This window comes from Desmodus rotundus, chromosome 13 (assembly GCF_022682495.2).
Source record: "Desmodus rotundus isolate HL8 chromosome 13, HLdesRot8A.1, whole genome shotgun sequence".
NCBI lineage: Eukaryota > Metazoa > Chordata > Mammalia > Chiroptera > Phyllostomidae > Desmodus > Desmodus rotundus.
In genome coordinates, this window is record NC_071399.1 from 41,242,620 (window position 1) to 41,261,803 (window position 19,184).

Sequence of the window (19,184 nt, forward strand, 5' to 3'; positions counted from 1 at the left end):
AAAGAAGCTGTAGGTTTGGAAAATGCATTTGGCAGGGCAGGTGGAGATGACTGCACAGTAGGGAGGAGAGCTGAGGTGAATGTTCGGGTCAATTATCTTAATATGTGGCCAGTCCAGACTCATATATGGCCCAGATGGAAGGTCTCAGTGGACCAGAGCCATCCTTATTTCACAAATGGATAAGGAAGACCAAAGGTGCCTTCTGATTTTGAAATTCTTCTCAGGTCATGAAATGTAGGCAGCAAGATTTATCTTTAAATTTTTTCAGGCAGAGTGATTAGACAGAAATAGACAAGTTTTTGTTTTAAATATCTTCTGATAAGGAAATCTGGAAAAATCAAGCCAAGTTCCCCATGTGGAAAGCTACCTACTGAGGTGAAACAATTGGATTTATAAGCATGTTGCAAAATCAAAAGAAGTTTCCACATTTGCTAGCAAATTAGATATTGTGCTTAATTCTCTCAGTTTTTTATAGGTTTACTGTGGTATAATTTGCATACTATAAAATTTACCCATTGTTAAGTTTGTATAACTCATTGATTTTTTTAGTCATTATCTAGAGTTCTGAAACTATCACCTCCCTTCCAGATTGTTTTTGCTAAAAGTAGAAACCTTGTCTGCAAATACTTTTTTAACACTGAGATAAATGTGTAAATATTTTTATTTAATTTAGAATATTTCATGTCAAATTTATGCTGGTATTGCCTACCAGAAAAGCACAGAATGAAGGCCATTTTTAGCAGCTTGCAGCTAAGACCAATAATGTTAACTTTTATTTCATATAGTCTAGGCTTACTCTTTCTTGGAAAAACACATCTAACCAAACAAATGTTAACTAGAAGCCACTTTAAAGGATTTACTAATACATAACTAACTGATAACAATAATTGATGGAATAGGTGGTGACATTTTTTTCTTTCCATTTTTCTAGAAGGAAACAAAAGGTCAGCATCATATAGTGTTAAAAAAGTACAATGAGCCCTGGCTGGGCAGCTCACTTGGTTAGAGCGTCATCCCCATATGCCAAGGTTGTGGGTTCGATCCCTGGTCAGGGCACATAAAAGAAGCAAGCAATGAATGCATAAATAAGCAGAACAACATATTGATGTTTCTTTCTTTCTCTTCCCTTTCCACTCTCTCTCTAAAATCAGTAAATGAAAGTACAACAAATAAGTTTTAACAGTGTCAGAAATTTAGAAATCAGTTTGCTAAATAGTATTTGCTAATTCTATATTGTTTTCCTATTTCTGTCCAAGATGCTGCTGGGTGGTAAGTGATACAGAAGAGAGAATTCTTTACTCTCTAGGGTAGTGGTAAGAAATACCCCCCCCTTTTTTATTGAGATCCACTAACCTAAAATGGAAGAAAAAGAAATGAATTATAGAAAATCTTGATTTATATATTTTAATAATAAAATTTCATTGATCTGCCTTTAATATAAAAAATAATTCAAAAATTCTTTAATAAATACAACAAAAATTAAAAGAATACTCTGATTTTCTCTATTAAAATCACTTAAAGGAGAGAAGGCAAGGGATGGTGGGGGGGGATATAGAGATGATGTAGTGAGAAAGAAAAATATTAAGAAAAGGAAGAAACAAAAAAGAATTCTTGGAGAGGAAGATGAGGGAGGAACAGGAGACATATACAGAAATACACATACAGAGTCAAACATACTAAGAGGGAGCAATACTGTAAAGGGAAGAGAAAGACGTCCAAGGAGTAAAACTGTCCTTTCAGGGCTCTTATTTAGATCTTGCTATTAAAGACTTTGAAAGCCATGGCCTGTTTGTGCAACCACAGATGTCACTGAGAATGTGACTTTGGGAACCTGTCCTTTGAGGGAGATGGAACTGAGATTGGGACGAGATACTGCCTCTTTGCCAAAGGCTCCTAGTCTACTTTAGGAGACTGAAGGAATAAAACATAATGAATGAAGGAATAAAGAGACTAATAAAACGGAATGGGGTTTGCAGTGATCAGAGCTAAGAAGTCTTTCTGGGGGAGGACGGGTGGAGAAGTACAGGACAGAATTGTGAGGGAGGGAGCATGTGGAACATAGTGGCTGGGAAGACACATGGATACTCTGGGTTCTTTCTTGCCTCATCAGTTTCAGCTCATGACAAAAAAAAAAAAAAAGTGTATGGCTAAGAAAAAGATGCTAATCTGAACTCTCCAAATTCACATTTTATTTGTGGCCAAATGCTTTTAAGGTTTTGGTCATTAACGTGGAATTCTCTGCGACCAAAGCAAAACTGCGTTTATGCCATGTTCATGTCTTTATTTGTCAAGTAAGCCCAGAATTTTGGTTGGGATTCTATCACCACCTTGGCTGTGAGTGACCTCAGACAACTTCCAAATCCTTGTTGGGTTTTGGTGTATGAAATTGCAGACTGAAGGGATCTGACTAGAAAATTTCTGAGACTTTATCCAACTAAAAAGTTTACTCTTTTTAATTGAAGCTGAGCAAAAAAAAAAAATCCTCAAAAATATGAACAAGAAAAAGTTATTTTGATTAAAATATACTTAAGAATGTGTTGTAAATTAAGGATGGAGCAAACAACTTTAAAAGTTATCACATTTAACCTATATACAAAAATCTCTTATCCTCTAATACTGAACCAGCCATTTGCCACTGAAAATATGTGAAATAGAATATGATCAGCACTAGAGTTGTATCACTTTGTTTTCAATGTTTAGAAATCTGCAATTTCTTGTTAATTAAGTCAACCTTAAGGTCATCATTGGCAGACTCTCAGCTTTTCTAAGAATTTGACTTTTCAAATAAAAATTATGGCATATACTGGTTTTTCTAAAAATACTAAAGAAACAAGGAAATAAAGAGAGAAATGTAACGAATGAGAATCTCAAAAGTAGAGTTATGTCCCTTCATCTTTCTTTTTCACTAAAAATCACTGCGTCAGATTTTAGTATTCCAATTTACAGATAAAGGGGGGAAAGGCTGTGGGTGGTGGGAAGCTCGGGTGTGGGAAGATACATTGTTGTCTATTAGTGGAACCAACCCTTTCTGTTGACACAGACAACAACCAAATCTGTAGATGGTTTATCTGATCTGCGTGCAAGGGTGGCAGTGGGATTTCTGGCACTTGAATAAGCAGAAACAATATTTTTGGCTAGAGAGACCTCCGAGTTCTCTCAGGGAGCCCTTTAGAAGGCCCTCTGGACCAAACAGTATTTCTTTTGTAAAGCCCTGCATTTGGAAACACAAATGAAAGGTGTGTGAGCTGTAATCAGATAACCTATGAAAATAAGTTGCTCTCAATATTGGTGTGTGTGGGTGTGCGGGGTATTCTTTTCAATTTTCTAGATGAAAAACTTACATAAGGAAAAATAAACTTTTTCTTTTCTCTTTATCAAGATATAAGTTCCTAATTTATATTTCAGTAGAGGATTTGCTTATGAATACAAACAGTAATTTGCATTATTGCTGGCGCCAGTGAAATTAGAACGTTTCAGTTATGTGTGTTATTGACAGTTGTTATATCAAGTCAGTGATTTTATTTTTGACTTTTTTATAGTTGTTAATTGAACCTAGATTTTAAAGATGAACACTTCCCCTTGTTGTTTAGTCAGTTTGTGAAGCTATAACAAATGAAAAATCTTGAAAAAGTTAAACAAAACCCTTCTGAAACAAAATAAAGCACATGTGGCAATGATATCAATAAACCAGAATGCTTGGGAAATGGAAAATGAAGCAAAGCCATATTTGCAGGCAGATACTGCAAATATACACTTGAAACCTGTATAGCAAAGTACCTTAAAAAATTGGTTACATGCACTACATTTTGCTATTCTTTCACATTTTTCTGTTAGAGCCTCCGTTTGGAAAGAAATGGTAAATTCTTATATTAAGATTTCTTGGTATTGTCAATCATTTTTGAAAAGCAACTGTTTCCTTTAGCTGTCATTTTTGCTCAAGAAGTATGAATATGGAAAAAGAAAAAATTTAGCACTAAATTTATAATATAGACATGAAAAAATATACAGCATCATACATACATGAATGCATATATAGTGTGTATTATACATATTTGTTTATTAACAAATTATAATTTCCACTGATGTCAACTAATATTAACTAATTATTTGCTTGAGCTTTTTCATTTCAATGATCTAATTTTCATACTACATACAATTCTTAGTTGATTAAAAAAAAAAACCTGTTAACAATATACACAGATGTACACTTGAAATCTGTATGATTCTATTAACCAATGTCAGCCCAATAAATTTAATAAAAATCTAAAAAACTGTTAAAATCATATTTTTAAAAAGGCAATAATAAATTCAGTTAGTGGCAAATTTTCAAATATTATTGGAATCAATATTACTATGAAAAAATGACATAAAAATAAAATTAACTTCCAAGAAAATTCTTTATAAATTTAAAACAAGTTACATGGAAGTGATTTATCCTGGCTAAAATATTTTATCAAGTAATTCAAAGTTCAAATAATTAATGACATACAGCTTGCATCTCAAAATATACTTTTCTGGAAGGATGGAAGAAAGAATCAAGTTGATTAATATTGTGGATATATATCTCAGAAGTGATGTCAGCTAAATAGAAATATTTTAGCTTATGGGAATTAAAATAGGAACATAGAGCATGTGGAATGTTTAGACTTTTCAACAGGTTTAAATAGGAGAAGATGACCTTAGTCCTTAATGTCAACCTATAGCCTAATTATTAGTGGGAACTATTTTACCAGGCAAAATTCTTAAAGTAGTCATAAGTATCACTATCTGCCAAACAGTGACAGATTATATGAGCAGATTATTATTTAATGTAAAGTATTGTCACCTGACATTAGGCTAAGGGAATTAAACTTTCTTTCCTTAGAACTTCTAATTAAAATAAAACAAAAAATTCATATGAGACCAAAGACTGGACCCCAATAATTTATCTACTCATGATCTAAGTATTTCCATGAATATCATTATTGGGAGAGAAAAGGAAAAAAAGGTAGAACTTTTATTTTTCAATAATAATTATTAAAACTATGTAACAATAATTATTATTGCTATAGAAAACACAATTACCAGCATTAACTGTACATTTCAGCTAAACCTTTGGTCTTAGGGAAGAATATAATTTAAGATGGGAGCAAGAAGTAGGGAAAGGAAAAATATGTAATTTTGCCTTTTTGGGTCATTTCTACTCAAAAACATTTCTTGAAGGAAATTTTTCATCAGATGGGAAAAAAGGTCTTTTAGAAATTTGTGTCTCACTGGGCCATAAACCATCAGTTTCTCATCACTGACAAAGTCATCTGTGCTTTGGACAAAGTAACCGAGGGTGTATGTTTTCATCAGTGATTCACATTTGCAACAAAACAGATTAGATGTTTGTTTTAAGCGACACTTCATACAACTGAGCAACCTATTTATACTAAACCTTTACAAACTGAACCCACATTATTTAAACCCCAAGACCTCTCAAGACCCAGAGTCACCTACTTGCAGGCCCAATTTTTATGACCAGCCAATTTATAGGCAACGTGAAAGAAACATGCGAACTGGATAAAATAACCACATGTCCCCACTGGAAGCCCCATTACTTGAATCATTTAAACCTTGCTGGACAAAGCACCAGGAGAATTTGCTGTAGGGAACAAACCTACACAAATGGGGCAGGGAAGAAATGACCTAATAGTGTCCCTTCTGCCCTAATTTCTATGGCTTGATATTAAGAAAAGCTGCCATAATGATGTGAAAGCTTACACTGTAACAAGAGGGAATTTCTTACTAAAAAAATAAAAAACAACAAAAAACTTCATACTTTAACATTTAAGTTGCCATCATCAAAAGGCAGGGACACTCTGAGACAATTTCCCCTGGGAACAACACTTTCAAGATGCAATGAAAAAGTATTGTTTTTTCTTCGTTCAAGAACTTAAATGCCAGTAAAAGAGTATATTTGTAGTCTGGATTTTATTTGCTGGCTACTGAAATTTAGGGTAACCTCTCCCATACCCCTAGCTGCTTACATATGTCACGTGGCATCATTTGATGGTATCAGATATGAAATCCAGTGTAACACAAGGCTGGCCCAGACAGGAACTCTGCTCTGTCTGCTGTTTCGATGGTCCATATCCTGCCTCAGTCGATTATTTCAGTAGGAAGCATTTATCACATTCATGTCTGCAGCTGGCATAAGGTGCACACAGAGGTGTAGAACAGATAGGGAGTGTGTGAGCAGGCAAGCATGGGAGAGAGTAGAGGATGGAGTAATTTGCACGTACAAATGAAAAAGTACATGGCTCTTCTCTTTAGGTAAATATCTATGCTTGAGGATCTGGATTTTTTGGTCAAGATATAGCAATGAACATAAAATAAAATGTCAAGTTAAAAATATTTTTCAGTGAACTGCAATGTTTTTCCGATGGCCACTGCTGATTTGAAATGAAAGGATGCTATTCAAATGGGATGTTTCCAATATTACAGATTCTGCCTTTTGATTTTAAGTAGAAGTTTATGCAAAGATGATCTTGTGAGTGTGTGAAGGTGAACATGCGTGTCTGGCTGCAAGTGAAGGCGGGTGTACCCAGTGAGAGGGTAGGAATGACCATTTAATATTGTTACTTACTTTCCCAAGTCCTGGGATTTTCAGGTGTTTTTACTGCCAATGAAGAGTGCAAATGACACTTGTGACATTGATGTCACTGGTTCACCACTGAAAACCAGTTTTGTCTTTTTTTTTTTTTTTGTAAGGGGGACTGTTTAACCTTTAGAACCTTAACAATGTTTCAACATTCTTTCTCTCCTAAGTACTTCTGCCTTGTAGGTATCAAAATCTCACTCCTTATGTAAGTAAGAATGCTGAATTTAGATATTACCTCTAGGACAGATTTATAAATGCAACTTTCCCCCATATTCTTAAAAAGAGGCACATGGTATTGTTGCAAATAACCTTTAAGATAATTAACTGACAATGCTGCAACTAGCATAAAATCTTCCTTCAGGCGACACCTAATTTAAGTGTTACTGGCACAAAGTGGAGACAGATTGCGCATCACCACTGCAATATTTACATAGCAGAAACCCACAGAGCAGGAAACTCGAGGCTCAATGATGCACTAAATTAGGAACACCCGTACTCCAGTGTTAATTTGCTTTCCATTCTATCCAAATCTCAGGTCCAGAAATTGGTACAAGCACAAATACAATCTTCCACTCTTAAATGACTAAACCAGAGGAGATTTGTGTACTTTCCCCTTCCAATACTAAAATAACTTGAGATTTATTTCTTCTCTCCACAAGAACCACTTAATCAAACTGTGTTTATTTCATTACAACTTGCCTTCACCTTGATCTAAAATTATTTTTCATAAATGCTGCATCAGAGTCTATAGAGAAAAACTAAACAGACTTCTGTTTTCTCAAATGTTGCCAATAGAGTTTATGAAAGGAATAAAATGAGAGACTTGAGAGCCAGTTGGTAAAATACTTAGGAATACGGAAGGGCAAATCTACTTTAGGCAGGTTTCTCACTGATGAGTATTGTCCCCCTGGTACAAACCTTCCCCATGAAAATATGAGTTTTGTAAAAAATCATTCAATGTTTTTTTATTCTTCTCCATGGTATTTTAAATGACAGTTTCATCCAAGGCATTAATAAAACATTTACCTTTCCCAGTTGTTGATGTTCTTTAAAGGCAGCGATCAGTTCCTCAGCCCACTTAATTTTTTCAGGGGAAGGAGAAAACTGCTCCTGAACGACCGCAATTTGGTTAGGGTGTATCACCTGCTTGCCTACAGGAAGATTAATAACACCAGAAACACAAATCAACAAACAAATGTCTCAACCATGCAAGGCTCCTGAATGCCTTACAGACTGTATATAGAATACCTCAATATTTTATAACATTTTAAAAAGAAAATAGCAGCAATTGGGCAGGATTTTCCAGAATATCATGTAAGAACAAACAGGACAATGGGAGTAACTGTGTTTCCGATCCTACAGAAATGCCCCCTTGGCGCAGACAGTCTTCATGGTGAGTTACAGGTGGAATGACCAAGTGGCTCATTGAATAACTGCTTTGGCTGGAAATTTAAAAGATAATGCCTGCAAATTAGAGTGATTATTTTGAAATAAAGTAGGAAAAATTGTATGTGAATTCTTTCAAATTTTATAAATTGTCTTTGGCTTATTTTTGTACCGTTATCCTGCCTTCCATGATTTCTCCTGAGGTAGTCTGTTGGTTTTCATAAAGCTTACAGAAGCAGCTATTACAACTATATTAATATCAAATAGAGTTTCACAATAATAATTTTTCTTTTTTTAGATATAGTATGTCATTTCTAACCCCTAATAGAAATTTAGATTTCAATGAAAAAATTTTATCCAGTACAGTAAAATCGAAGGCAGATTTGAACAGTGTGGTCTCTAAATTACTCCACTTAAACATGCTTAAACAAAAATTACAGAAAGTTTATGTCAAAACATAACCAGATTTTCCCTTTTTTCTTATAGAATGAAGATTGGATATTTCCCTTTTATATAGATATTTAGATACCCCAGATGAAACCTTCTCTCTGTAGTAATAGCATTAAAAAAGCTTTATGCTTCTTTTTGAAGTTTAAGTATCTTAAATAAAAACATTATATGAAGTGTCACAGGATTCTATGAAATCGTGCAGTCACTTAAAAAAAACAGTTTAACAACCAGGGAAGAATGGAACATAATCAGGTCATTAATAAAATGAAACAGAATTTTAATGTTATAATAGTGTTGTTATATTTTATTACATAATAAAAGTATGGACATATTTGGTCCTTTAAAAATGAATGTACACTTAATGATAATTTACTCTGCTAACTATTTTTGTAGACATATCAATTTGCCTTGCTTCTGATGTTTTAACATTTAGTCAGTAGAAATTATATCCCTGACATTTTAAAAAAGGTTGATTCCTGTTACTGCCATTATCCTACCAAATAGAGAAAAGCAGAATGTTTGTAAAAATTGTTTTAGTATTTTATGAAAAAGATTCTAAGTGAATAAATATAATGGTATCTTTTCTTATGGTGGCATAATTAAAACATGCTCATATTGCTATTTCATTTTTAATCTGTCAGCATAACAATAAAACATTAAAATGTTATATACATAAAAATGCTTTAAATTATTTGAGGAATAATTTCTGGGAACAAAAAATATCAGTAATGACAAATGAGAGCTTTTTTCAATAGTAGGCACTAAAATTATACTTAAGTAATCTAATAGCTGTTACAATATTATTAATAAAGGATGTCAGTTCTGGTAGTCATTTTGTACTGTAGTTCTGAATTTTATAATTTATGTACAAAATGTATACTGATGTGTAAAAAGCCAGATTTCATGAGAACTTCTTGGTACAGACACTATAATCTGAGGAACAAAACATAAACTATTTAAAATACAATAAAACTACTGATGGCTTGCAAGCACCCCCATTTTGGTAGCGAGGCTAATTTTAAGATATGTGTTAGGTTTTAGAAATTTATAAACACCCGTATGTGAACTTCTCTGTTGTTGAATTTTATATACCCCAACAATTGAACATCAGACTTCAATACCATGTGGAAGCAAAGCAAATATTTTATACAGAAGAGTTGTTATTGACAAGTTACTGAGAGGGTGCAAAATTGGAAGACATTAAAATTTATGACCATGAAATCCTTTTTACAGTACCCCTTGATATATCATGCTTTTAAATCAATACCTGTCAAGTCTTTTAGGTACTGTATGATGGTGTCATTTTTGTCTTCTACAAAAGACGGCAAAAAAGAAGAAAACCTATAGAGTTTCATATTATAATCTTTCTTCTCAGCATGTAGTACTGGAGTAACTGTGATGACCAAGTCAGCTGTTAAAGCTTTATTCCAAGATTTATTTTTGCTTTATCTTTATAAAAATAATTCCTGAAGTTGACAGCTATTTATGCAGCCAGTACACTGATTTAAAACCTATCTGCATGGACTGCGGCTCTGTGACACAATGACACAGAAAAAACCTATAACCCACTGTTCCATGCATGGCTAACTTTTTAAAAACTATAACTCGTTAAAATAATACATAATTTTTTTAAGTACAAAAAATCCTTATAACATAGACTAAGTGTTTCTTATTAGTGTTACAGATAACACAATACTTTCATTGGATTTTACACCTTTCAACCACCTGCTTCAGATAGGATGTATTTCCTCCCTCCCTCCCTTCCTTCCTCTTTTCCCTTCTTGTGCAAAGCCCAAGGTATGGCATTTAAATGACAAATAGTTAGGACAAACAGATCAGGAGTGGCCTGAAATACTCATTAAATCATTTATTATTTTAAAATATTACAAATAACCTCATATCTTATCAGACTAATTACCTTTTATTGGCATGGAGAAATATAATTGGGACAAAAAAAGACCTTCTTGCTAAAAACTGCAAGATGGCTTTCAAATGTAGTTCTCTATACTTTACTGACTCGTTCAGTGAAATGTGTAATGGGCACTGTACCCTCTGTGCCTCTCTTTCCCCCCTTCCACTTTTTTGTGTGATTTAATACTCCCTGTTGTTGAGAAACAATAGTGCCAAGCCCATAAGCTCCTCATGCTGAGTTGGGCACAGTCTAGAAATTTAAATCTGATTTGAAATAACTTGTCTTCTGTGATTGAATTAGGGACCAATTTAACTCAGTCCTGTATCTTGGAGAAACTCTCAAACACTTTTAAAAGTTCTGGAGCAAACATTTACCCCAGAGGAAACTGAGGACCCCCAGATTATACTAAATGATGGGGGCAGAGGCCTGCATCAATTCAGTGTTTTCTATTTTTTATTGCGTTAGTGCCCATTTCATAGCAACATCTGGCTGCTTGGCAGCCACTGTCACACATTTTAAACCACCAACAACAGGATCTATTAGATAGATTTCATAGAGTTTTTCTCCAACTTTTCCATTTAGGCCACGTCCTAAACAGTTGTTAGAAAAAGGCTGGTGACTCTTGGTCACTATTAAATGTAGACAGGAATTATTAATAGTTCAGATGATTAAAAAGTATTTCACTATAAGGGATTGCATTTATTTATTTATTAAACCAATTTGGTGGGAGGGTCACATTTTAACTCTTTATGTTAAAAACACAAAATCAAATGTTGGAGCTTTATTTAATTCTAATAAAACACTTAAATTGTTTCTGAAGCCTTTCAATTTTATTTTGGGTTAAATCACCACCCATTAAAATACCTTTTACATTTAAAGTCACCTTATGAAATGTTTCTTCAGTAAGCCTTAACTGGACACATTTACCAGAGGCATAGCATGGATGCTTGTCTCTTTTCCCTATTATTTGGGTACATTTCTGATCATGATATTCTTAGAACTTGCAGCAAAAAAACAAAAAGAATACCAGATTTTACAGTGTTTTTTAAATCATGGTTGCACTTGTGTGGGTGTGCAATTGAAAACAAGTGGGTGTAGAATCCTATTGTGGTTTCTCAGAATATGGATTTCTGTTGCAAAAACACAATTTTCATTTGCTCCCTGGGATCCCGGGGACCTGAGTGATCGGGTATACCAATCAACAGATATCCAGCCACCTGCACTCCAGGACTGGATTGCGAGGGACTGCCGATCTGGGTGCCCACCAACGCCTGTAGGTGTTGCCAGGTGCACAGGCACTTGTACTGGGAGGTGGGAGAGAAAAAAGGGGGCTTTGAAGTGGCAGAAGAATAAAAACCTACTTATGAGTGAAAAAAATTTTTTAAATCATCAGAATTTTTTTCAGAAATGAATTAACATTTTGACTACTGAAGGAAATTTTTCTTTGACCCATCAACCCAAACTGTTAGGGCGGTTTACCCCAAAGCACTTTTTTTTCAGTTTTATTTTTGAGAGAGAGAGAAAGATTGATTCATCTGTTCTTCCAGTTACTCATGAATTCATTGGTTGATTCCTGCATGTGCCCTGACCTGAGATCAAACCAGCAACCTTGGTGCATCATGATGATGCTCCAATTAACTGAGCTACCTGGCCAGGACCACCCCAAAACACTCCCATAATAGCCTCGTCTCTTGCCTCGTGTCAGCAAAAACTACAACAAAATACTTAAGAGGACAGAAAAAAGAAAAAGATCACTAATATAAAGAGAAAATAAAATAAGTGAATTTGTTTGTTGATTGGCAGAGCCAAAGAAAAACCCGAATATTTGTTGGGCAGATTCGTGCCCTGGATGGCTTTTTCATGTTTCCAATAGTGGAATAAGTATGTGAAATACCAGGCTATAGTAGGAACAGTAATTTCTGGTTAAATTTCTATTGTTCTGGAATGTTTGCAAATCTAGACACTGCTTTCTAAGATATCATCAAGAATCATACCCGTAAATCCCATTGTAGCTCCTTCTCTGGACTGCCTGAGAAGCCCCTCTTCATCTCGAAAGTCAATGTACACCAGGTCTATGGCCTGTAGCCCAAAGGCCTTCGCTACAACAATAATCTTTTGTCGGGCATAGAGAATATCTTGGGTTTCTTTACTACTTGTTGCACCTGAAAATGGGATATTGACAGAAAAAGGAGACATTAACTTTGGAAACGGAACCCATACATATGTTACAAAAACAGTTTGTAAAGACATCTATGTTCTCCTGACAATTGCTCCCCAGCAAAGTGATGATTCAAATATAAACAAAGAGAGAGATATTGTGGAGGCAGAGTTAAATCTCATGCGTCACACTTGCAAGGCATCTTTCAGTATAATTTCTTGTGTGTGCATCAAGAAAAGGCCCCTCTGCGTCTCAGGGACTAGGATCTCGAATGATTTGACAGGTCACCAATGACTCCTGGTTTGTTTTTTTTTCCTTCTTGCCATTACTTGGAAAGTGTCAGTCTACAGGTAGCACCACGAAAGGTGGCCAAACAGCTGTGCAAGGAAATGGTTAACTTCTCTCACTGAGCCCAGAATTTCACGTGTTGTGGTTGCAATGCTCTGTTATAACTGAGGTTCTAAGCCAAATACTGCAGCTTCAGGTTTCGGATGGAGAACTTAGGGAAACAGAAGGCAGAAAGTATCCACTAAACTATTGCCAACTCACTCTCTTGGAAGGACTGGTATTAAAATAATTTCCTTTTTTTCACCCCGGGAGTGGGAGGGAGTGTCTGTTTATATTTGCTCAGGGAAAGCTTCTGTCTTCAGGTTACTGGGACTGCGGTCTTCAGGTCACAAAGATACATTAGAAACACTTGTGTCCTTGACCTTTTTTCTAGATAGATTCAGAGTCTCTGGTTATACATGCACTCGGACCACAGGCATTGTGCCCAACAGATAGGGAAGATCAGTGAAAACAAGCATACTATCTCAATAAATATTTAATAATAAGAGTTCCAAAATACATTTTAGGAGGAACTGAAAATCTATTTAAAATAATATTTATATACTATATTTCATATAGAAAATCATTAAAGCAAATGTGAAATTGCTTTAACTTTGTGTTAGAAGCCTTGATAGCCTTTAAACTGACATGAAAACAAGATATTTAAGCAGTAGACAGGTTTCTTGTAATACTTATTATGAACAAAGTAGATGCCGTATATTCCTGAACATGTCTGAGGCTGCAACAGGCTTTTTAGTAGTTATTTTATAAACAAATAGAAATAATAATGTCGTGTTCTGAAAGCAAGAGAACTATGAGGTGTCCTAAATTATCAAGAAGTATTACCCATTCAGCTGAAAAACCATCATCATAGTTGGCAAATACATATTGTCATGTAAATGTCCGTTTGTGAAGGGCAAAGACAAATATATACACATATACACAGAAGAGTGAGAGAGAGGGAGATAGATAGATAGACAGAAATGAGTCCTTGACACCTATGCTGGCTCGAAAATCTTCTCCTCCGAAAACGACAGCATCCAGAAAAAGACCCACTTGAGGCCCAGTCTTTACTGCTTCCTCACACACTGCCTGTAAAAAAAAAAAGCAGAACAGAGCAAATCTCATAGAAACACACAAATGAAGCAGCATGGTACACATTTCAGTAACAGGGAGATCCAACTTTTAATAAACACAGTTTATTTAAGGACTGGCTGAAAGCAGTCCTAAAAATGCAGCCAAATTTACTCCTCTTGAAAGGTATTTAATATTGTCCAAGATAAGTATGTTGTATTCACTAGCTTTGCTTAAATAGATTTTATTAATATAGTTATTAAAGTACATTAATATAGTTATAATGTTCAAACTGTAGTTAATACAATTTATAGAAAAACTTTGAACTAACTCATATTGATTGTACTATAAGTTATTTGTATTTTTCCAAGATTTGTTTTTGCTTTAAGAGACTCAAACCATAAACATAAAGCCACAGGAGAGAGGAAAGAATTTTTAAATCAACTAACTGGATTATTTGCATTAGGATCAAGATTTCTTAGTAAATGGTTTTAGGATGAAAGACATTCAATACAAAAATCTACAATGCCAGAAGGGAAAATAAAAAATTCAACAACTCATCCCAGATACATTAATAAGCAAACTTGGCACTTCTATGTGAAATAAAGATAAGTAGCATGCATTGTAGACATAACTGGGAATCTACAAAGGTGGAGACACAACATGCCAATGGATGTGGCTGAGGAAGACATGAGAAATGAGTGAGGACATGCTGATTAATTTCCGGGGTTGTAAGTGCTTCTCAGTATATTAGGGAATGATGAAACAGCACCCAAAGTTAAATCTTTATGTGAATCTAGCTGCATCTAAGGGATATGCTTTGATTATATTCCCAGAATTATAGGGTGGGCAGGAAGAATTTATGGTTAGTGGTATAAACACACTCGATCACGAGGCTTGAAGCAGCTCCCCAAACATTGGCCCTCTGCCCCTCCTTCGTGGTCCAATAGGTCTCAAAGTTTCCTCTTAGAACGTTTGCTCACATACAACCTCTCCAGTATAGTTCAACTATCTTTTTGTTTTGTTTTTAGAGATTTCTTTTCTCCTGCTCTCTGAGATAGGGTGCTACATTGATGTTCACAAGTCAGGTGGAATGTGAGGCATACATTGGAAAACAATTTAAATGACCACTGATAAAGGGATTTTTTTTACAAACTAGCTATTTTTTTTATTAAGGCAAATAGTTTGACTCAACCATATGATGCTGGAAAACACTTGGCTCAGATAATTTTTCTGAAGGTGTGTTATTAGGAAGTATTTTATGTTCTAACGTGATAAATTGAAATAATATACTACAAATTATTGGTATATACTAACAAATAGTAATCTTATCAACTAGATATTATGGATAATGTTGGTACAAAGAGACCAGAAAATTTTCCAATAAAAGGCAATTGTTACAAAAGAATAATTGAAAGTTAATTCATAAGGGTGACAAAATAAATTTTCATGCACATTTAATCTATAAATGTAATAATGAAAAGCATATATTTACATAGTGATTATTTAATTAAAATTATTGCTAGAAATCTACAATTTAAATATTTAGGACTGGGAGGTTTTTCCTTGCTACTTAGCCAATTTCTTTGTTTTCTAAGATGCTTACAACCTGGTTTTGGATAATTACAGATAATAAATTATACTCAAGGTTTATCTTGCTTATAAGTCTTTTCAGAAAGATATTTTAAGTAGATGTTAAAATTGAAAAGAAGAGTTCTCTGTAGTTAATAAAATACATACATTGGGGTTTTCTTACCTTAAAATTGAGCAAACCCATTGCAGTTTCCACAAAAGGGATTAAATTCATAGGTTGTTCAAGTTTTCGGCCTTTTAAGTAGAAGGAAAATTTGTCTGAAAACTAAAATCAAAAGTGTCATAGGTGATTAGTGGGGGGAAAATGTGCAGTCACTGAAATGTAGACATAGAAGTAGCATTTAAGTCTTTGACCTGAGGAAGTAATATCCCAGCCTCTTTAGTGCACACAAAAGAGTTTTTTTAAAAAAGGAAAGACCAAAGAAAAAAGGTAACAAAGTTCCCACCAAACGAAATAGTAAAACCCCAAGCATTATAATTTTTTTTCTAAAGGAGCAATTTGAGGCCTAGGAGCTAGAACTGGAAGGAGAGATTCTTGAGTTTAAATGTTTCCCTTGAAAACAAATTTACTTAAGACCTCTCACCCTCACTTCATTAAATGCAGGTGACAGGCCCCTGAAACAATGCAGTCTTGCCGTACCTGCCATTCTGTTTTTGTCTCATACCCAGCACTGACATCAGTGTAACTGCTCAGCAACCTTCTACGTGGAATCCATATTATTCATTACAGCACCGTTACCCTTTGTTCAGAAGGTTTTTCTTCATAATTTTTTAGCTTACCTAAAAAGACCTTAAAAAGGAAGTTTAATTCTTTGAAGACCAAAGCTCGCCAATTTTTTTCCATGAGACCAGTTCACAGCTAGCTCTGTGCTGCCAGTGGGGTAGCCCAAATTCCAAAATCTATCATCTGGAAACATACAAAAGCTTTTGCACAGATCTCCCCACCCCCCTTTCAAAAGGAAAAAAAAAACCCACTACACTCTAAATGGTAAATCTACTAACTCTATCTAGATCTAATAAGATGTGGGGAGATAAAAAACAAAACCAAAAATAACCCAGGTATGACAAAGATATTTTTGTAAATAAAGATGAAAACATATATATCCATTTTAAATTTAAGGAATATTCAGCCATTAATGGATATCAAAGGAAAAGGGATTTTAATCATCTCTCCATTCAGTCTCAGTTGGGTAAATCATATCTAAGAGATTTGCATAAATATAAACCATCAAAGACTTTTCATCTTCAAAGGGGGTTTCAAGACCCTATAAGCTTTGTACTGTAATCATCGCAGGTCACCACCCTGCAGGAATAGGGCTGCTATGGCAACATAAAAAAAAAAAACTAATGCTTAAGGCTTAGCATAATATTCTGACTAATAGAAAGGAAACTCATTTTAAAAGCTGGCAGCCTATTTACCCGAAGCAGGATTAGAGGTGTTATTTCCCCTTTTAGCTGCCCCCTCCTTGCCTGTGCGGCACCCCCCCCCCCAAATCTAATCACTGGGATCTTTAAAAAGCTTTTGAGCAATTTGCAGTAACTTTACAATTAAGCTAAAATAAATCACAGCTTTCAGTAATGAAGAATTATTCCCAGTTGCTCCCACTGCCCCCTCCCTTCAACTGTCACCATCATCATCACCTTCTTAGTAACTTTGCAAGGAAAGGAATAACTCAACCAAAATTGCAAAAAAAAAAAAGAAGAGAAGGCTACAATTTAAAAGAACAAAATGTACAGTATTCCATGTAAATGAAAATAAAACATAACTTATGTCATATTTAAGCTGGAAAGTAGGTGTTACATATACAGTAGAGAAATTTTTTTCTCATTAAAAAAACTTGCAACATTATTTGCCCCCATGCTTTGTGATATAAGTTATAACTACAAAAATCACCAACTTTAAAAGTAGTAAACATTTTGCAATAAATTCCCTGTTCTCAGTGAGAAAAATCTCAAAAGCCTTTTGTTTTTAAGCCAATGGGGGCATTTAAAAATTAAATATTCTAGCCCATCCTCCTTCCCCTCCTCCCCTTCTCTCTTAAAAAACTGCATTGAGTACACACACAAAAGGTAACTAGTGGAGAAGTTTCAATTAATTTTTTCAAAAGGAGACGATTAAATGTTTCCGGCCTGGTAAAGTGTTCATTTCAGCGAGGTGGAGGGGACTGAGGGGTTGGGGAGAGGAAAAGAAGGGGAAAAAAATCACAAAGAGATTGGGGAGGAGATGAAGTAGCAGGGCTCAGCAATTCTTTCAATTCCAGTGCACACCCAATAGTGTGTTGGAAGAATGCACACTGCTCAGGATTTGTGGGAGAATTGTCCCACGACAAAAGAGGCAGAGTCACGCTTGTTATAGTCCAATAAGCCGTGCCAGTCAAACAAGAACCCACACTATCGACAAAAGGCCAGCAAGAGATTCTCACACAAAAGAAAACAAGGAAGCCCATCTTTCAGTTGTGCATCAGGCTCTGGGTTTTATGCTTCACATAAATACAAACGGAGAGGAAAAAATAAACAGCCCAAAAGACTTCTGTTAACTAGAAATCCTATTTAGATTTTGGTATGTTCCTCAAATCCAGGGATTTTAAAACAGTGAACACAAGCTGAAGTTCAAGGCTGGGGTGGGTCCTCCCTCTCAAATAAGGGTAAAATAGTGATAAATAGGTGTTAACTATGAAACCAAAAAAGAACGGTAACTTCAGATTCCATTTCAATCAACTTAAGACACATTCAAACGGGCTAGGAACCATTGAAGATATTAACCTAGTACGACCAGTATCTCCCAGCCTCTGAGGGGTGACCTAGCAGAGGAGAACTCCTGTGTAGAAAGTAAATACATGTCCTTGAAGACTGGGCTTCAAGAAGGCACCAACACGGAGCTGTCCAACTGAAAAACAATGGCAGTTACGTGTGTAATTCTGAATTTTCTGGTGGCTACATTAAAAGAGTAAAATGAAACAGGTGACTTTAATTTTAATAATGTTAAAATTAACGATATGTCCTAAATATTATCATTCAAATGTACAGTCAATACAAAAATTAGAGATAATTTATATTATTATGGGGGTAGGGTGGGGAGACTATGAAATCTTTAAAATCCTGTGTGTATTTTACACTTCCAGGACATCTCAATTTGGCCTTACCCCATTTTAAGTGCTCAGTAGTGACATGTGGCAGGCAGCCACGACATTGGAAAGCACAGGTCCAACTTATTTACCTGCCATTAAAAAGGTGAGCAGTTTCCTCAGGAATTACAGCTCAGTGCATTGCTACAATCGCAGCCATAGCCTTACAGCAATCCCAGAGGTGGCATCAAAATCACTACTGTCCACATGCCCTTACCGTCCTTGCAGCACTTATGTGTCACAGGCCCTCTGCCGTGGAGCGGCACAGGGGAATGCTACTTTATTCATCAGAGATCTGCAGAATCCGAGCAACCCCTAAATAAAATCTTGCCCACCCCCACTTTAACAATGAAAACAATCATAGTATAATTAGGCCCATTTCAAAGTTTTCTTAAGTAATTTGACATGCCAGGTTTTTATTGGCTGAAAAGTCTGTCATGAAACACAAACACACCTGTCAGCAATTTAAAAAGGAAGAACTAGGGAACTGTTCAGGAAATAATATCTGTGCTAATTAAAACCACTGATTAAAAG

The 19,184-nt window shown here is 35.1% G+C and overlaps 1 protein-coding gene across 8 annotated transcripts in view; it reads right to left on the reverse strand.

Annotated features, from left to right (window-relative positions):
* The window catches only part of CLYBL (citramalyl-CoA lyase), a 327,539-nt gene that overhangs the window by 43,270 nt on the left and 265,085 nt on the right, over positions 1-19,184 (reverse strand). For 6 of the 8 annotated variants that reach the window (XR_006653760.2, XM_024578802.3, XM_045186655.2 and 3 more), the window contains 4 exons: positions 15,689-15,790; positions 13,857-13,950; positions 12,368-12,535; positions 7,652-7,776 (listed from right to left, as the gene is read on the reverse strand). Coding sequence is in view for 7 of the 8 variants with exons in the window: in XM_024578802.3 (XP_024434570.2) it covers positions 7,652-7,776; positions 12,368-12,535; positions 13,857-13,950; positions 15,689-15,790 (489 nt within the window). In the remaining variant the exon portion in view is untranslated. Of the gene's footprint in view, positions 1-3,049; positions 3,212-6,144; positions 6,172-7,651; positions 7,777-12,367; positions 12,536-13,856; positions 13,951-15,688; positions 15,791-19,184 lie in introns of those variants that run through there. The other 2 variants (XM_045186656.2, XM_053916399.1) reach the window with 2 other exon arrangements.